Source organism: Struthio camelus, chromosome 12 (genome assembly GCF_040807025.1).
Source record: "Struthio camelus isolate bStrCam1 chromosome 12, bStrCam1.hap1, whole genome shotgun sequence".
In the NCBI taxonomy this organism is placed as follows: domain Eukaryota; kingdom Metazoa; phylum Chordata; class Aves; order Struthioniformes; family Struthionidae; genus Struthio; species Struthio camelus.
Window position 1 is genome coordinate 26,018,401 of NC_090953.1, and position 16,998 is coordinate 26,035,398.

Here is a 16,998-nt window from a genome sequence, read left to right on the forward strand (position 1 = left end):
AGCCCTCTGCTGGCCCTGTGGTTGTGTGGGGAATTGCTTGGCAGGACCAGCCTCCTGGGGACTGTTGACTTCCACAGAAGGATGTCTAAGCTGTGCCATCTGCTTTTTACCTTCTGTCCCATGTGCGTGTTTGGATTAGATAGTGTTTATAACCCTTGCTCAGTAGATGAGGCGAGTTTGCAACAGCCCTAGCTGCTATCCCCTTTCCTTATCGTTACCTAACAAAAACAGCGCTGAGGAACTGGGCGAGGCTCACGCTGTGTCCTAGTTGTTTGTCACCCAGGGAATTCATCTCCCTGGATCTCTTGCAAACTGATGCTAACAGGAAGCCAGAGTGAAAATCATAGCACTGCATCCTTCAGGTAAGTCTTCTGGGTGGGTTGAAACAAGTAGCTGCTGTGCCTGGAGCGATCCTGGTGCCTTTCAGCCTGGTGTGCAGTTCAGTCCCTGCTGCAGTGCCTCTCAGGACACCTGACCTGGCTGGATTCATGCCGAGAATTGTCTTTTTTTTTGGTTTGTTTGCCCCTCCCCCCACCTCCCCCAACTAGTCTGCTTTCTGAGCAGGTACAGCATGAGTAGCAGCAGTGCCAGCATCCTGCCTGTGAGTTGGGGACTGCTTTGAGGCTGGGGTCCTCCTTGTAGAGCCCTCACTTTGTGCTAGGAGCCCTTTTGCTTGTAGTGGAGCTGTGTCAGGAGTGGTTTGGGGGCTTGTTCCATCTCTTGCATGTCTCTAGGAGCTGATCATTTGTTCAAGGAATATGTCTTTCACTGCTGATAATGGTGTAAGTAGAGCTGCCAGCTACTAGTTCTCTGGCAATTCTTGCTATGTCTTTGAAGGTCCTAGCACTTGAGACCTTGGGTTCATGTCCTAGTATAAACATGTAGCTTTTTAATTGCAGAGAGAAACCCAAGGGATTCACTTCCAAGGGCTCCAGAGCACTATCCAAATAAAGACCCAACTGAGAGAGAAATCCTTTTTTCTTTCTCAAATAAAGTCATGGTCTTCTAGGGCCTCTCTTGGTGACACTTTTCTGTTTATCAGGGTTGGCAGTGCTGCATGATACAGTGATTTAGTGCTATCCTTGAATAGTACTTAAATGACTGGGAAATCTAAGATCCATTTTATGAACTTCCTAGACGGTACTGGCTACTTGAATAGTTCTGGCTGATGTCCTGGCCTGAACTTCAGGGTCAGTGCATGAACTTGGGGTGCATGTGGCCTATAATACCTCCATGCAACAGTAAGCAGTGAACTGCTGTCAGCTTCACGTGTAGTTCCTGAGCTCAGAAAGGTGTAAGCCGGGCTCCAAGCATCCTTCAGTGAGCTGTCCCCAAAGGAGGGGACATTTTGAATTCAAAGCTTGTAAAGAAGGCTATGTGTTAAGGAGCCATATTTCGTTCACACTTGGCCTGAAATCCTAATACAAATTTTTCACAAATAAAATCCCAGTGAACAGAACAACACTTGAAGTGCAGTACTAGGAATGTGAAAGCGAATCTGACTTTGTTAGTGCCTTGATTTAAGACTGCAAATTGATTAAAGAAATGCTCAAGTGTAATCTGGAATTAAATTGCTCTTGACAGTTATTTCTGATAGCATTATAGACAAAGGGGATGTCTCCCATGTGATGCTTTAAATTGACAGTGTCATTTTAGGAGTGAAAAAGCAGTTGAGTACCATAACACTACACCAGACTTGTGAACAACCTAAGATTGGGATGGTGGGAGGGAAGAAGGGCATTTAAAACAAGAATGCTTGACCATGGGGAGCAGCCCAGACAGGTCTCTGAGACCAGATAGAAAGGAAGGGGACCCTTTGATTTCTTTCTAGTTCCTTCATCTCTAAGAAATACTTCTTGAATCTTCCAGGAGCACCTTCTGCGCAATCATTTCTCAGCTGACGGAGGAAACCCAGCCACTATTTGAAACCACTATCCAATCCCGTTCTGTGTCCGAGGATTCTGATGCTAAATTCACGTGCATAGTGACAGGTAACTGTCTTCAGTGAATAACCTGGTCCTGCCTCACTTGCTGGACTTGCACTAATAAAACTCTAGAGCAAGGGATAACAAGACAACACACAATTCCACTGTTGGCAGACTGCCAAGCAAAGGTTCAGCAATTGCATGATGATCTCATCTTTAATTTAAAGGAGGGGGGAGAAACACCTGCAAGTAAGGAAGCAGAGGTATAACCTAATATCTCCAAAAAAAAAAAAAAAAAAAAAAGGAAAATGCTAATCACTACTTGGGCTTGTAACAATTTATTGTCCTCCTCTAATCTCCTCTCCTTCTCTAATCATGGACTCCAAAACTTGGGAATGTGCAGTTTCAAAGACTAAAGCTATCATATTGGAGCCATCTTTGGCTCTCATTGACTGTTAGTGGCTAGAGTGCAGCTGGGGTTGCATCAGTGATAGATCCGAATATTTGAACATCTGAAATAAAAGCCAGTTTCCGCCCAGTGTGCTAAAATCTAACCTTGAGCAGGAAGAGGTCTGGCCGACAAGAGGGGGAAGGGGGAGGCTGAAGAAGGGGGTTCGTACTAAGCCATAGTAATGATGTGGCATGGCAGCGTTGATGTGAAGGCAAGCAACTCCTTTGCCCATGAGCTTTTATTTTTTTAAGTATAAAGACTCTAAAGCCTCTTTTTTGTAGTATCTATCCGTTTAAGACACTGTGGGTCCTTCCTGATGTTGCACAGGATATCTGTTCCAGCAGGCTACTATGTGAGAGATGTTAGGTAAGTTTTGGAAGGAGGATGACAGCTCCAGTGAAATTCTTTACCACAAGTACAAAGCCTTTCCTATGATTCGGGAAATCTAGTATGCCATTGGAAATATGCCGTAAATGAGTTACGCACTAACAACATCAGACTGAAGCCCTTCTGCGGGAGCTGCCAAGTTTGAATTCTTGGCTCTTCCCATATAGGCTCACTTGTCAGAGGTCTGCCTTTCTGATCTTGTAGGGGTGCCACTGGTGTTTTGAGTTCACTGACTGCTTAACTTCAACAGACCGCTTCCTGATTCCTAGAGCGAAAGGGAACGGCTAGGGAGATGCTGCCAAGCCATGTTGTTCATTAAAAGGGCTCAGTCAATTAAAGTTATTTAAATGGAAAAGCATTTTACATGCTACACGGTAGCATGGAACTCACGAGCACTGTGTATTATGCAAGCCAAGAGTCTCGGAGGTCAAAAAAAGACTGATGTTTAAATATGTTAGAAAATCCTGGGCAATAGCAGGCACAGTTCTGTCTCCCCTTGCCTGAAAGTGTAGAAGTGGCACAAACCCAGAGCTTCCCTCAAAGCCATGTGATGGCACTGCTCTCTATTCCAGGATTTATTGCCCCTTTTAAAGCACCTGGTCCTGGTTTCTCACACTGGCCTAAGTCTTTGCGAACTGCCCCTTGGGGTTGACAGTTTGTTCTAACAAACGCCATCTCTTTCAAAGTCCAAATGATACCATCAGGTCTGTGTGGGCTGTGTCAGCGCAAGAGGCCCATGCGTGCAGATGAGCTCTAGTTCACTGTTAGACTGAAAGGTGGCTGATGAGGAAGGAAGTGCCTTGCACAGTCAACTCTAAAATGCTGTGTTTGCTCTTAAGATGAGATGGGAGAGATACTTCGGTATCAAATACAAGGCATTCTTGGTAGTAGGAAGTAAAAGCCATTTATGTGTCCTCACCAGTACCTCTCCCTGGAAAAGATGGATAAGCTCTTCACTGTACGTTGTACAGGAGACATGCTGCCAAGGAATAACCACCTCTGCTTGTACCAAATTAGGAGTTGATGCTTCAGAGATGGATATGGTCCTTGTCTGGTCTGTTGCCTTTCCTGCAGTCCACCCCTTGCTCTTGGCAGGCAGGAGGTTCTTTTGCAGCTTTGTGTGATCTGCTGGTGCTGAGTGGGCACACTGTGATTTCTTACTCTATCAAGCGCAAAACTTGACCTGATACTGGTCTCACCTTTTAAGGTGAAGGAAAAAGTCAGATGAATGTTTTCAGCCTGTTGCAATATTTTATGCTAGTAAACTGAACTAGAGGAAGTTCTTATGTGCTTTAAATAGACCCACAGAACTGGAATTCTGATGGAAATATCCTTAAAACCTGTGCCCTGTGATCAGTTTGAGAATCTCTTGCATGTGGTCTTGTGGACTCTCCTAGGAGCTTGGGATTTCTTTGGGAGAGAGGGTCATGAGGTGGAAAGTTTGCTCCAGCTGCAAAATCTAATTGGTAGTTCAGCTATCCCCCTCTGCCATGATTTTTACATTCAACTGGGAGATATTACAGGGAGGAAGGAAGTACATCCCTAGGCAGTGACCAGTGGGGAACCAGCATGTGTCTCAGTGTTGTGGCTTGGGTCCAAGGACGCTTTGGTTCATAGACTTACAGGAGGCAAAGGGTAGACTATCAGCTGCTGCAGTTGTGACTCCCAAGCCCCAAATACACATACATGACCTACAAGAACATTTTAATGTGTTCTGCTTCTTGATCGATAATGACAGTTACATGCAGTCCCACCTCTGAATTAGTACCTTGCTGGTTGCCTCCTAGGAAGGCAGCAAGATGCAAAGGTTTGAAGAGCCAGCCTCCAGAATGTGTGCTGGGTACTGCAGACAAAAAATGTCTGTGAGGCAGACTCCCTAAGCTCTTGGGGTGGTCACAGAAGCCCTCCTTTCCTCCTGTTGTCTAGGTCTCCAGCACTCTCTGCTTGCTACTGGGGTCTCTGCTACGTCTGATTTGAATATTTCTGGTCAAATCCTGCATCACTTATGGCACTTCTTCTTTTGGACAAATTCCTTCAGCCTGGAGGAGGAGGGCTGGGGGTAAAGCGAGTAGCCTGTGAAAGCAGGTGAAAGCTTGAATGTCTGAAAAAATGCATGTGATGGGCCAATGTGGGGGTTGGAAATGGGGAAGGGGGAGTTCAAGAGGAGAGAGCTGGCTGGTGGGAGCCTAGGGTGCCTGGGCTTAGGGTGAGTGAGAGGAAGGGGAGTGAGTATCACCCGCAGGCCCGGGGCATGGAGAATTAGACTGTTCTTGGTGAATCCTAGTCCTCCCGTCCATGTTACTGGAAGTTTCCTTGTCTGTGGTAGGGGCAATGGGGACTTCAATCCTGGAAGCCAAAAAGGAACAGATCTTACTGTGACTCTTTCTCCTCAACCTGCCTTCAGCCTCTGCTCCACATGGCTTATGTAGAGCAGAAACGGAAAACCAAGGAAATCTGTGTGATTGTTTCTAAACTTCTTCCATTTTCCTAAGTTTCAAAAGCTCAACTCCTACCTCCTGCCTGATAAAATCAAAAAAGTTGCTTTAAACAGTTTCTGTGGGCGATTTTGGGTGGCTTTTGCAAGATTTATTTTCCCTAAGGTCGCAAAAACTTTGAAGGCTTCTCAAACTTTAACAGCTTGAGGAGAAAGATATTTGATCTAAACTCAGCAATTTCTCCAGGAAAAAATCCCTGCTCAGAAAAATCTCCCCGGCCCTGCAGTGCAGCAGAGGACAGTGCCTGGCTCTCAGGCTGGAGTAATGTCTCTGGAAGACATACTTCCCAAAAGCTTTTGCTGGACCTGAAGACACATAGGGAACGTGGCCGGAGCCTGCCCTCCTCCCTAGGAATGCAAGGCACCGCTCTGTCTGTAAACGTGGGGCACTTGCTGGTGAATGTAGACCAGCTGCCGGCAAATCCCCTTCTGCACCAGCTGCACAGGGGGTCTGCGGGAGTGACAGATTTCAGAAGGGCGAGCGCCCAATTTATGAATGGCCGCTGTGCTTGTAACGTGCTTCTGTTACATCCAGGCGTCCAGCGTCTTGTAGCAGGGCAGTGCCTGGAGACTGTGCCCTAAGCTCAGCTGCCTGGTCCCACTGACTTACTTGAAAGCGGCCGATCACGTCAGCCGTTAAGCTGGGGATGTTCCAGCTGCTAGCTGGGCCTGGCGGCGCTGTGTAGATCCAGGGGTTTAAGTCTGCCCCCAAACTGGAGGAATTTATTAGCGAGGCGGCCTGCAGATGGATGCCTGACCCTGCAATGCGAGCAGCGGCTCCCCTCCCCGCTGGGGTGCAGGGCATGCCAGGGAGCGCAGCGACAAGTCTCGTCTGTGCAGAGGCATCTCTCCGGCCCCTGCTTGGCTCCAGTTACAGCGCCTGGGGAGGGGCAGCTGGCGTTGGAAGGGACAGGAACGCTGCCGGGCAACTGCTGTTTCTAAACTCTGACCAGGCTGTGCGCCGGGAGGGGGAAAGCCTTTCCCTGTCCCTCTTTGTGCAGGTTTCCAGCTGGTGCTTGCCTAGAGCTGCCTTTTGCTGCAAGCTGGAACTTGCAGCAGGGGCTAGTTCCTGAGCTGGTGCAGCATTAGCCCATGGTAGGAGGCAGGTAGCCTCATGGGCACAAGTGCAACAAGCAATAGAGAGTTTAAGCTTAACAGCAGGAAAAGCCTTTCATCGAGGCACTGCACAGTTACAGAAATTACAGTTCTCTCTGGCAGATGTCAGCTAGGAATGGCAATCAGCTGCAGAGGCCATGGGGGGACATCACAGGGCTTCTTGGAAATGATACGCTTGCAGTTCCTAGAATGAATTGCAGTGATGGCTGTTCAGAGGATATTAGGTAAATCTGCCTACCAGTTAGCTGTGTTAATGACCATGGAGGCCTCCTAAAGGTCACGTGCGCAGAGCAGCGCTTGGGAAGGGCAGGATTGCTCTGGATGAAAACGCGAGGTGCGCATGGAAATTGTTTTGTTCCTAGTCCCTAGAACAGAAAAAAAGAGCCAGAGGCTCATTCAGCCTAGAGTCGTGCTGCCAAGTATAGTCAGTAGGTAATGTGTAAGGAAAACATAAGCAACAGGATCAATCCACAGTGATCCTTTCTCTGGGATACTCTCATGGCTTTCTCCAGTTAGCAATTTAGGACTCATTCGCTTCAGCCACAAGCGTCTGGGGGTTTTGCACTTGTTCTAAAACTACAAGGAAGACCAGCGCTGTTTGTGGAGCAGCCTCACTGCTATCTAGACCAGAGCTGCCGATGGCAGCAGTGAAGAAGTGAATGAGAGGTCCAAGGGTGGAGAAGGTGTATGTCAGAGGCAATGCAGAGTAAGGGACCTCGGTGAGGAAAGGTAGAGCCAAATCTAGAACCTTGTCTGGCCTATGGGGATGACTATCCTCCATGCCTGAGAGAAGAGCAGGATAGGAAGAGTTATCTGAGCCTATGTCCCCAGCCCTGTCTGGTTAACGGCAGGATAAGTGCAAGCACGTAAGGAGGCAGGGACCAGAAGAGCAGACAGGAGGGAAAAGCAGATGACACATGAGGAGGGGGTTTGGTATGTGGTGCTTTTGCTCTTTCTGGTCAAAGGCATTTTGAATCAGGGCTAATTCTTACTGATGAGTCTTTGCTCCCTGTCCTCTCACTCCTGCTACTACAAGGCCTTCTTCATGGGAATAGCTGTAAGCTGGACTTGGGCATTGCTGCAGGTTGTCAGTGTCTCCTCCTGGTGCAAGTAGGAGACTCTTTGCTATGGAAATTAAAAGGGTCCCAGCCAACCTTGAAATCTGTGGATGGGCAACTAGGAAATACCCAGATTAGTTAGTGTCCTGTCCCTGCCCTCTCTGAACTTCTGAGCCATTGAGTCTGGACATTTTGGATACTCCTGGATAGCCATTACTGGATCATTTCCAGCACAGCCCATGAGATCCAGCCACCATTCTCACTGTCTTCAGGAATGCTGGGGCTAGCAGGGAGACTTTGAATGCTGGAGGTGCCAGCCTCCTTTATTCAACAGCACATAAAATCAGTAGGGACATGTGCAGGAAATAAGCTTCAGGTTCCTACCATGGGCTTTGAGCAACTGCTGAACACTTTTATTTAAGCTGGGGGATGACATGATCGTTGAAACTTGTATCCCATGCCCTTAGGGTCAGCTTATCTATGCCGGGAGCCCTATCTGAAATACAGGAATGAGCAGTGGGCTGCTTGCTCAAGCAGTTTCCAACTGAAAAACAGGCAAGTTTATTCCAAGATAGAGCTGCTGTCAATGAGAGGTGAGGACTGTGGCTAGCTCTGGTCAGTTGTGGGGCATCCCGGTGATCCACCACTGCCTACCATGGAGGGGGGGCGATGTGGCTGTGTGCCTGGCTTGCTGGCCAATCAGTCACACACGTCATGATGTCATTCTACTGAAAAGGCAGGTGACATCTGTTGTCAAGTGACATTTGTAGGACACCAAGCTGGCTGTGATGCAATCAAGGTTGTTTCTGTTCAATGGAAACTTTTGGATCAGTTTACAGAGAGACACTTAGTGAAATGCTGTTAGCTCCATGGAGGGGTGAAAGCCTGTTTTCTAACCTTAGGCTTAATCTCATCAAAACATGCCTCTTCATATAAAAGTGACAGCATGCTCACCTTCTGCTTCCAGCCAGTGTTACAGGAGACGATCGTGTGATCCACTGTCCTCTGTTCAGGAATGAAGTGCTGAGATTTTTTCCTCAAAAATAGCCCTATTCCTAGTAGTGATAGAAGATTTGGATAAGCGCATCTTGTTTCTACTCACAGTACCTTTTTGCTGTGTGATTTAAAGAATGGAATGAGCCCAGAATAGCATATATCCTATTCTGCTGGAGTGTTTCGTTGTACTATGGATTCCTTATCCCTGTGAGACTATGGATTCCTTATCCCTGTGCTGTGCTGTTGGTTGTAGTATTCCATGCACTGACATACCATTTCCTCTCCAGGATACCCGCAGCCAGAAGTGACCTGGTATAAGGATGATGAAGAGATGGACCGCTACTGTGGTTTACCTAAGTATGAGATTTTCCGTCATGGAAATCGCCACACCTTGCAGCTCTATAAGTGAGTAAAAAAGCTGAAGAGTTAGACTGCCGATGGGAGCTTTGAGCATGTTTTCCTCACTCGGAGAAGTTGGCTGTCAGCAAGGTTCAGTGACTCCCAGATCACATCAGTATGAGATCTGTTATTGCATCCAAGGATAGCCACCATGCTGGAAGCAAGAAGAAGGTCAGGAGAAATTCCTCTGTCTGCAGTCTTCCAAAGGGTGGTAGCAGCGTGTGTCATCAGTGATGAGACAGGAGGAGAGTGCTGGGTCTGAGTGAGAGCAAGAGAAGGGAAAGCAGTGACTGCACCCAGGACAATGATCCAGGAGATCAAGCAAGATAAGGACAGAAACAGCCTGTAGCAGTGTTGTGAGCATTGGAAAGAGGGGAAAGGGGTGCAGACCTGTCCCACGCCCCAGGTGCACCTTTCCTAGCTTTCACCATAAGGTCGGGGAGGGAAAGTGCTGCTTCAGTGCTCCACTGGCAGAATCAAAGGCCTCCATTATTCAGATAAAACTGTCAGCTTCTTTTAACTTTGAATGAAGGCTGCATTTCTGGGGAACCAAGCACACCGTGTCCCCAGCAAGCAGAGACCTGTTGCAGTTTGCGTCCTGGATTTTGGATGTCAGAGAGAGATGACGCTACCTGAAAGTGCATGATATTGATGTTGCTGATGGTCCTGTGATCCTTGCGATTCTAGCTTGGGCTTTGCCACCCCAGGCATGGTGCAGGTTTCTGTGAGTGGCTAGCTGACCTGTTGCAGGAGCAGGGAGCTCCTTGGGCCAGGAGTCCTGGAAGGGGTGAAGGTGGAAGTGGTGTGCATGTGCTTGTGTGGCTTGTGTGGCTTTGGCAAGGCAGCAGGATGGAGTAAAAACACAAATGTAAGAATCTAACTTAGGCAGTGGAAAGCTGAGAGGAGAAGATCTTGCAGAGGGATGTGGCTGACAACAGTCAGAAAGCCTGGTGCTAGCTGTTCCTCTTTCATCACAGCCCTCTGCTGTGAATGTTACAGCCCCGGGGGAAACTGAGCACTGATTTACGTCCATCTTGCTTATCTATTAGTGCTGAGAACAAGCAGAGGCCTGCGAGGGGGGCCAGTCCCAGCCGCAGGTCTCCAGATCTACTGCAGGCACCTCAGGGTAATACCTTCATCTTCTGGCCCCTCTCAGTCAAGAGGGGTAGAGCATGCATGTGTGTGTGCTCAGCTGTAGTGCCTTGGGGAGGAAAGGTAGGTCTCATGCAGAGTTTTTGGTTTCCAGGTGCAGAGAGGAAGATGCTGGCATTTACCAGGCCTCAGCTAGAAATAACAAAGGCATTGTATCCTGCTCTGGTGTGCTGGAAGTGGGAACCATGACGGAGTTCAAAATCCATCAGAAGTGGTTTGCCAAAATTAAGAGAAAGGCTGAGGAAAAACTGCGAGAGATAGAACAGGGCAAGAAACGAGGGAAAGAGAACGTGGAGGTGGAAAAGTTGCAGAGGATGAGCCCCGATCGGCTCCAGAGAAAGCGGAGGCTGACTAGGGATCTGAATTTCCGGTCAGGAACCTCCTCATGGGAGAAGGAGGATGCAGCAAAAGTACATGTTGCTGATTCTCAGTCCAGATTACATGAGGATATTGCTGCGCCAAAGGAACCATCTCTGAATGCGATGACTGGCTTTTCAAACAAATTGATAACACCTTTGAAAGCAGAGGTGACTGCCAATGGAGATATCTCTCTGGAAAGTGGGGAGGAGAATGGGAACAGCTTTCTTGCATACATCTATGAGACGGTGGAAGACCTAAAAGCCAAGCCCACGTCCAAAGACTCTGCTAAAAAGAAAAAGAAGGTGGTAGAACCTCCAGCAGCAAAACAGGAAGTTTCAAAGAAAGAAGAAAGTGGAAGAGAGAGGGTGAACCGCTCATCAAATCCAAGGTTTGCCCCTCCTGTCCCTTTGCGCAGGAACGCACGTTTGAAGGTAGCAAATGATCAAGAGTTGGAAAATATTCCAAAAATCAAAGAGTCTGGAAAACCTATGAATCAGGACACTAAAACTAATGCATATCAACAGGGCTTGCCACCTTCCAAGGGTGACATGCACTTCTCTTTGAAAGAGATGTATTTCAATAACCAAATGAAATCTGCAGTGGGGAAGGAGGAGGCAGGAGCCACGGAAGAAGCTGTAAATGAGGTTGCGCTGCAGCCCATGGGCACCAGCAGACAGGCAGAGAGCGCTTCATCACCCTCAAAAGTGTCAAAGGCAGGACATGCTTCCTCCGAGGGACAGAAAGGCCAGCATAAAGAGCTGAAGCCAGAGGGAGACAAAGCTGCTGATCCACAGGTAACTAGAACAGATAGTAGCCAACAAGAGGGTTGCTACAGGAAAATATTTGTGCCACGTGTTTGCGTTGTGCTGCCAGCCCTGGGAGGCTATGTGCTCTTCAAGGGAGCTGCTGCTGAGACTTTGGAGGTCTTCTCCGGCAAAAGCACCCCAAATAAAAATGCTTGCTGGGCTGTGTGTGTCTGAACAGCAGAGCTTCCAACTGAACACCCCATCTCTGAATAAATGTCAAACGAGGTGGTGAGGGGAGATGTACGTCAGGGCTCTTCAGCTGAACAGCTGGTCTCTGAGCAGCCTGGGGGGTGCTGTAAGCTCTCCCGTTTAATCGACAGGCTGACCTCATGCAAAATGTTTCCAAATCAGTTAAGCAGGGAGCACTGAATGGCTATTTATAGCTGGGGGTGGATGCCTTATGCATATGACACGCAGCGAGACTGATGATATCTGTTCAGTTTAGCATTTGAGCCTGAGCTTCAGCCTGATGCATTTAATGAGCCCCCCCATGCAAATGAGCGCAGCATGCCAGATATGCCACGTGAGCACTGCTAGGCAAGGCTTTGAATTTTGTTTACAGTGCAACATGTATACAGTAGATCTGGGCTTGGTTCTTTTTTTTTTTTTTTTTTTGGCTCTTCAACTGTTGGAAACAGGCTGCTGCAAGACTCATTGTGCGGATGCAGAGCCAGAGCACTGCACCTGTTCCTGACCCTCACTGCATCTTTTCATCAATGTCTATTTTTGTCACTTAACCTGAAGCATTTTCCATGAAAATATTAAACTGGAAGCTATCAGTCTTTCCGCTCCTCCTGCCCCTTCTTTTTCCTTTTTCTTTTTATTAATGGCCCCTGCTGTGATAAAGGATTCTCCGAGTCCGATTTGCAGGTGCTGTCAGGATTTAGCATTTGAACAACGGTAGGTGCACACTTTCAGTAAAGACCAAAGCTATTAGAGGAGCGCTCGGGACGCAGCACATCTCTTTTGTGGATCGCTCTCTTGGCAGGTGACGCAATAGTTGAGGATGCGGAAACATCTACTGTATGAGAGGTGGGACGAACGGGTACTCCAGTGAAAGAATTTCCTCTTTCCCTTCTACATTTCTTAGTAGGTGCACAGCCATAGCTAGGTGCACCCGTTACTGCTAAGAAATCTTCTGTGTTTTACAATGAACCAAGTGTGTCTAGATCCTGGACTCATCGCAGTGTAGCACTCTGAATCCATCTTTAACGTGACCCATCAGCATCATGCATTGCTGCGTAAATTATTACTGGGCGTGCAAGCCCATGGAGAAGCAATTCTTTTTTTCTCCTTCTCGTGCATTTTCATGCCCCTTGCTCTTAAGGAGGGTAAATAGTAGCAGCCAGGCTAGGGCTGCCATTGCTAAGCCTGGAACATATGTGAAGGTATTTTCCTCTTAGAAAACCCACTCACAGTGGGAAATGTGAACTTGTCAGTTAGCATACCTTGTTGTAGACAAAAGCAGTCCTATTTGAGTGCTTTAGCTTGTAGGTGATGCTGGGGAAAGTACTCAGGCTTATGTATCACCAAATAAGCAATTTTTAAAGGTTTTTCAAGCTGGCTCGACATGCATTTGAGACTATTTACACCCCTCAGTACAAAGGCTGCTTGGCTTTTTCTTCTTTAGTCTTTTTCCTAAACCAGAAAGGGTCATAGTGTAGGTGTTTTCCTGGCCTTGGTACCAAGTTGGGCCTTGTGTTCAGGACTTCTCTTTTGATCTGGGTTTATCCATTGCAGAAGGTCTCTGCAAAATGCCAAGGTCTGAACTTCCTCACCTACAAAGGCAGAGCTGAAACTGGGTTTGGATGAACATCACTCTTGCAGTAGTTCTTGCACAATTTTGAAATTGATATTTTTAGTCTATTTCTTCTGTATGCCCCTAGATCTGGCTGTTTCACAGTTACTTTAGGACAGAGGCTGTGCCCCAGCAACCTTTTCTGAATAAGCTTTAGTTCCTGCATCCATGCTAAGCAAATTTGCCTTCAGCCCTAAATCCTCTTCAGCTAAAGAGATAGTCTAATTGAGCAGCACTGTCATGTAGAGATGGCTCTGTGCATTGAACCATTCCTGTGAACCACCAGCCTTTTCCATCTCCTCTTTCTTTGGGTGCTCTGGTGCTATGCTGCTCTTCTCTGGCCAGAGGGGCCGAGGCCTGGAGGTGCAGTTAGGTTGTGTCCACTCCCCTCCCTCTCTGTGCCACTGAGGACCAAATACTGTAATAAAATCCAGGGAGGTTTCACTGCATGAAGCCCATCTTTCTGCCTCATCCCTTCACTAAAGAAAACCTTTGAAACTTGGGCACTGGGACACTCTGTGCTGTGGCGCTGAGCCCTTCGAGGCAGGATGGGGTGTGTGACTCCAGGGGAGTAGCAATGGGGAGATGTGGGCTGCCCATCCAACCGTATGAACTGGAACCCTATTGTGCTTGTCCTGCGTGTGGAGAAGCTGCTTGGCCTTTGGAATCCCTTGGAGTCTGCCAAGGAGTCACACTTGAATTTTATGTGTAGGAATGCCCCCCCTAATACTAATCCTCCCCACCCCCATCCTTAATATTCACATTGTCCTCATAACAGATATTTGGGGAAGGGCTTGCTGAGAGTCCAAGTGTAATCTTTCCTGTTTTTTCCAAGCACTCGAGCTAAGCTTATGTGCCAGAAAAGTAGAAGGACTAAGTGCCTATCCCATGGACCCTGTTTTGGAGGCTTAAAGATTAAGATAGAGATTCTTTGGGGAAAAACTTTAGCAGTAGATCCTCTGGGATGTTCGCCTGCAGCCCCTCTTGCTTAGGGGAAAGGGAACCTTTTCTGTGCATGCACCACTCCTGGTGCAGTTGTCCCGATGTTGCTAGCTGAGCATCCATCGAGTACAGCATGTGTGAGCAGTATTACTACCTCCCATGAGCCTTACCCTACAAAAATAGATAATGCCCCTTGGCTGGAAGATTTCATCAGATCTCCTCGGGATAAAGCCCAGCCGTCACAGTGGACAGCTCATTGAAATGTCTACTGGTGTGCAGCTGTAGTCGGAAACATTTGAGCTTCCAGAATGTCAAAGAAACAGGATGGTTGAATAGCACAGATAATGTTACAGTGCACAATTTCACTATAAATCATTTGGGCAGCCTCATCCAGATACCGTGTGACATGCTGATCACACCGTCTCAAGATGAAGATTGCAGATACATTCTAAGGGGAAGACCAAGTCTTAAAAAAAGAGCAAGAAAATTATTCAAGGCCTCGGCAGTGGCTGGTGAAAACAGGGAGTTTTGCAGCTTGGGAAGGAGCTGTGTTGGAGGGGATAGAATTGAAAGCCGTTAAATGTTTTAGGGAGGTAGATGAGCCTGCCCCGTTGTGCACAACCAAGATGTTGAAAGGCAACAGAATTGGAGCTGATTAAATGAAAAACTGTTTTATGCCACATGACAGCAGGCTGTGGGACTCGCTACCATGGACGCTGGTGAAGCCATGAGGGCCTCAATGTTAGGTGAATGTAGGAGGTACTGGGTTAGAATAATTAAGGTTTAAGATTCAAACAGAGGTCAAGCACTGTGATGTACTCTAGAGGAACCATAAGCACCACAGAGTGGACACAAGTAGTAAAACAGTGTTCATTTTCCATTTTTACTTTATTTTTTTACTAGGTTGCAGTAACAGTGGAACAGTCTGCTAGTGACTTAAAACATCCAGTGTCTGCTCCAACGGTAGACACTGGTCAGCAAGCCAACAAATTCGAAGAGTTCAGGAAAGAGATGCCCAACTGCCAGGAGACCAGGGGGTCTGGAAAAAGGACAAACCCTAGGCTTAGGCCTCAGGAACCACCGAAGCTGCCAGCACCTACTCCTGACCACACACAGCCCAGCAAGGAGCATCCTCCCTCTTGGAAACAGGCAGAAGGACATTCCCAGACTCTCAAAGGCAGAGAGACCCAACAAGGACTGTCAAATGAAGAGAACAAGAGCCAAGTTGAAAAAGAGCCATTGCTAAACAAATCAAGTCCTCCAGAGCCTGGAGATAATACTCCTCTTGAGCAAAGTGCCCATCTGACAGCAATAAAGCATAGGGAGAGCAAAGAGGCAGGAGCAAAGCTGCCTGGGAGCCAGCCCCATGCAGAGGCAGAAAGGATCTGTGCAGCAGAGCCGTCTCCCAGGGCTGCAGACGGGGAGGCTGGAGGGATACCTTTAGTGCTTCAGGAGACTGAAATGCCAGCTCCTGTTTCAGTCCGAGCTTCCAAGGAAGAGCCGCTTCCTGCTCCTGCAGCAGGGACGTCGGTGCTTCAGGAAGCACCAACTGCAGCTCACAGCACTGTAGGGAAAGAGGCTGCAGCAGGGGGGATCCCATCTGGAGCCCAGCTGCTACCAGATGTGATCAAAGAAATAGAAATCAAAAAGGCAGATGAGTCTGCCTTGCAGGAGGAGTTTCCAGTGAGGTCTTCAGGGGAGGAGAGTGCCAAACTGGTGCCTGTGGGATCTCAAAGAAAGGAAGGAGGAGAGCAAAAAGCTGCAGCTCCAAGCCAGGAGCCAGCAGCACCTTCAGGCACTTCTGAAGGAAGCACTGAGGTCCAGCCACAAGTACCACTGGTTCTGCCGAGTCCCGAGAGACCTCAGGAGATGCCTTTGGAGGAGAAGATACAGCACAAGAACCTTGTGTCTTCCTTGAAGAACTATCTACTGCTGCTTTTAAAAATGTCAGATAGCAGTAAGGATGTCATGAAAGACGACACTGACGCCAATGAAGAGGAGCAGCATGCTGTGGAGGAAACAGCGCTCCCAGAAATTGGCATTGCAGGTCTGAGCCCCCGAACCTCAAGGAGAGTTTTGGAAAAGGTACAAAACAATCAGCTCTTCCAGACGGCAGAAAACTTGCTTCTGACTCCCAGGACATCCAGGCGGATTACGGGTATGATCAATGAGGAATTTGTTACCAGCAAGGAGATGCTGGCTTGCAGGCCTGTGCCACCAAAGAGACGTACCAGGGTAGCTCCTGAGGTGGAGGGACCACCCCAACTCTCTGTGCCCTCTATCGTGGTGGGCAGCATGCCAGCAGCAGGAGCAGGGCAGCCTCCTAATAATATTTCTGATTTGCATCCAGCAAGCCGTGAGAAAGAGAGCCCTGGTGACCCTCTTGCAGTGCTGCCTTGTGCCACCCCAGAGGAGCTTGCTTCTGGGGCGCGACGCAAAATATACCTGCCAAAAAACAAGCAGGTGGGGGAGGAAGAGGATGCAACCCCAGAGAGCCAAGGGCATATGAAAAGTCCTACTGTTTCACCACGGCAATCCAGGAAGAATGCAGCCCTATTGCAAACCCCTGTCCTGGCTCCATCCCCGCCTGCAGAGCAGCGCTCACCAACCCTCATGAAAAAGATGGCCACATTGGAGGTCCCTAAGCTGTATGAGGAGCCCACAGGTGACAGCAGTAGTGACCATGAAGCTCATGAAGATGCTAAGCCGGAAGTACAACTGGCAGAGTCCAAGAAAGAAAATAACCCATTTAAAGGTAAGAAAAGAGATAATTCCCATCTCTGGACCCCGAAGTAGCCACATGAACTGTGCTGTAGAAGCATGTTTCCCTGTTGCCTACAAAGGGAGCCTGGCCAACCGACATGGTCTTCTGGGCAGAGCCCTCCATGACAGCCAGCTGGGGCTGTGTGTTTTGTGCATTTGCAGGGTTTTCAGCATCAGCCTTTGGATGTTGGAAAGCCGAAAGTTCCCTACGTCAGTGAGTAAATGTTTCTACATTCCCTAGTTTTCTTCTACATTGTCTCTTGCTTAGTCCAACTAGGTAGTACTGTGCTGCACTGCTGAATGAAGCAGTTTTATCCCATTATATTTATCCAAATAGAGCTCTGACACTTT

The 16,998-nt window shown here is 48.1% G+C and overlaps 1 protein-coding gene across 2 annotated transcripts in view; it reads left to right on the forward strand.

The window, feature by feature from the left end:
• The window catches only part of ALPK3 (alpha kinase 3), a 35,473-nt gene that overhangs the window by 11,809 nt on the left and 6,666 nt on the right, over positions 1 to 16,998 (forward strand). The window contains exons 2-5 of one of the 2 annotated variants that reach the window (XM_068958455.1): positions 1,870 to 1,991; positions 8,715 to 8,832; positions 10,073 to 11,132; positions 14,788 to 16,639. In XM_068958455.1, coding sequence (XP_068814556.1) covers positions 1,870 to 1,991; positions 8,715 to 8,832; positions 10,073 to 11,132; positions 14,788 to 16,639 — 3,152 coding nt within the window. Of the gene's footprint in view, positions 1 to 1,869; positions 1,992 to 8,714; positions 8,833 to 8,892; positions 8,998 to 10,072; positions 11,133 to 14,787; positions 16,640 to 16,998 lie in introns of those variants that run through there. The other variant, XM_068958456.1, reaches the window with a different exon arrangement.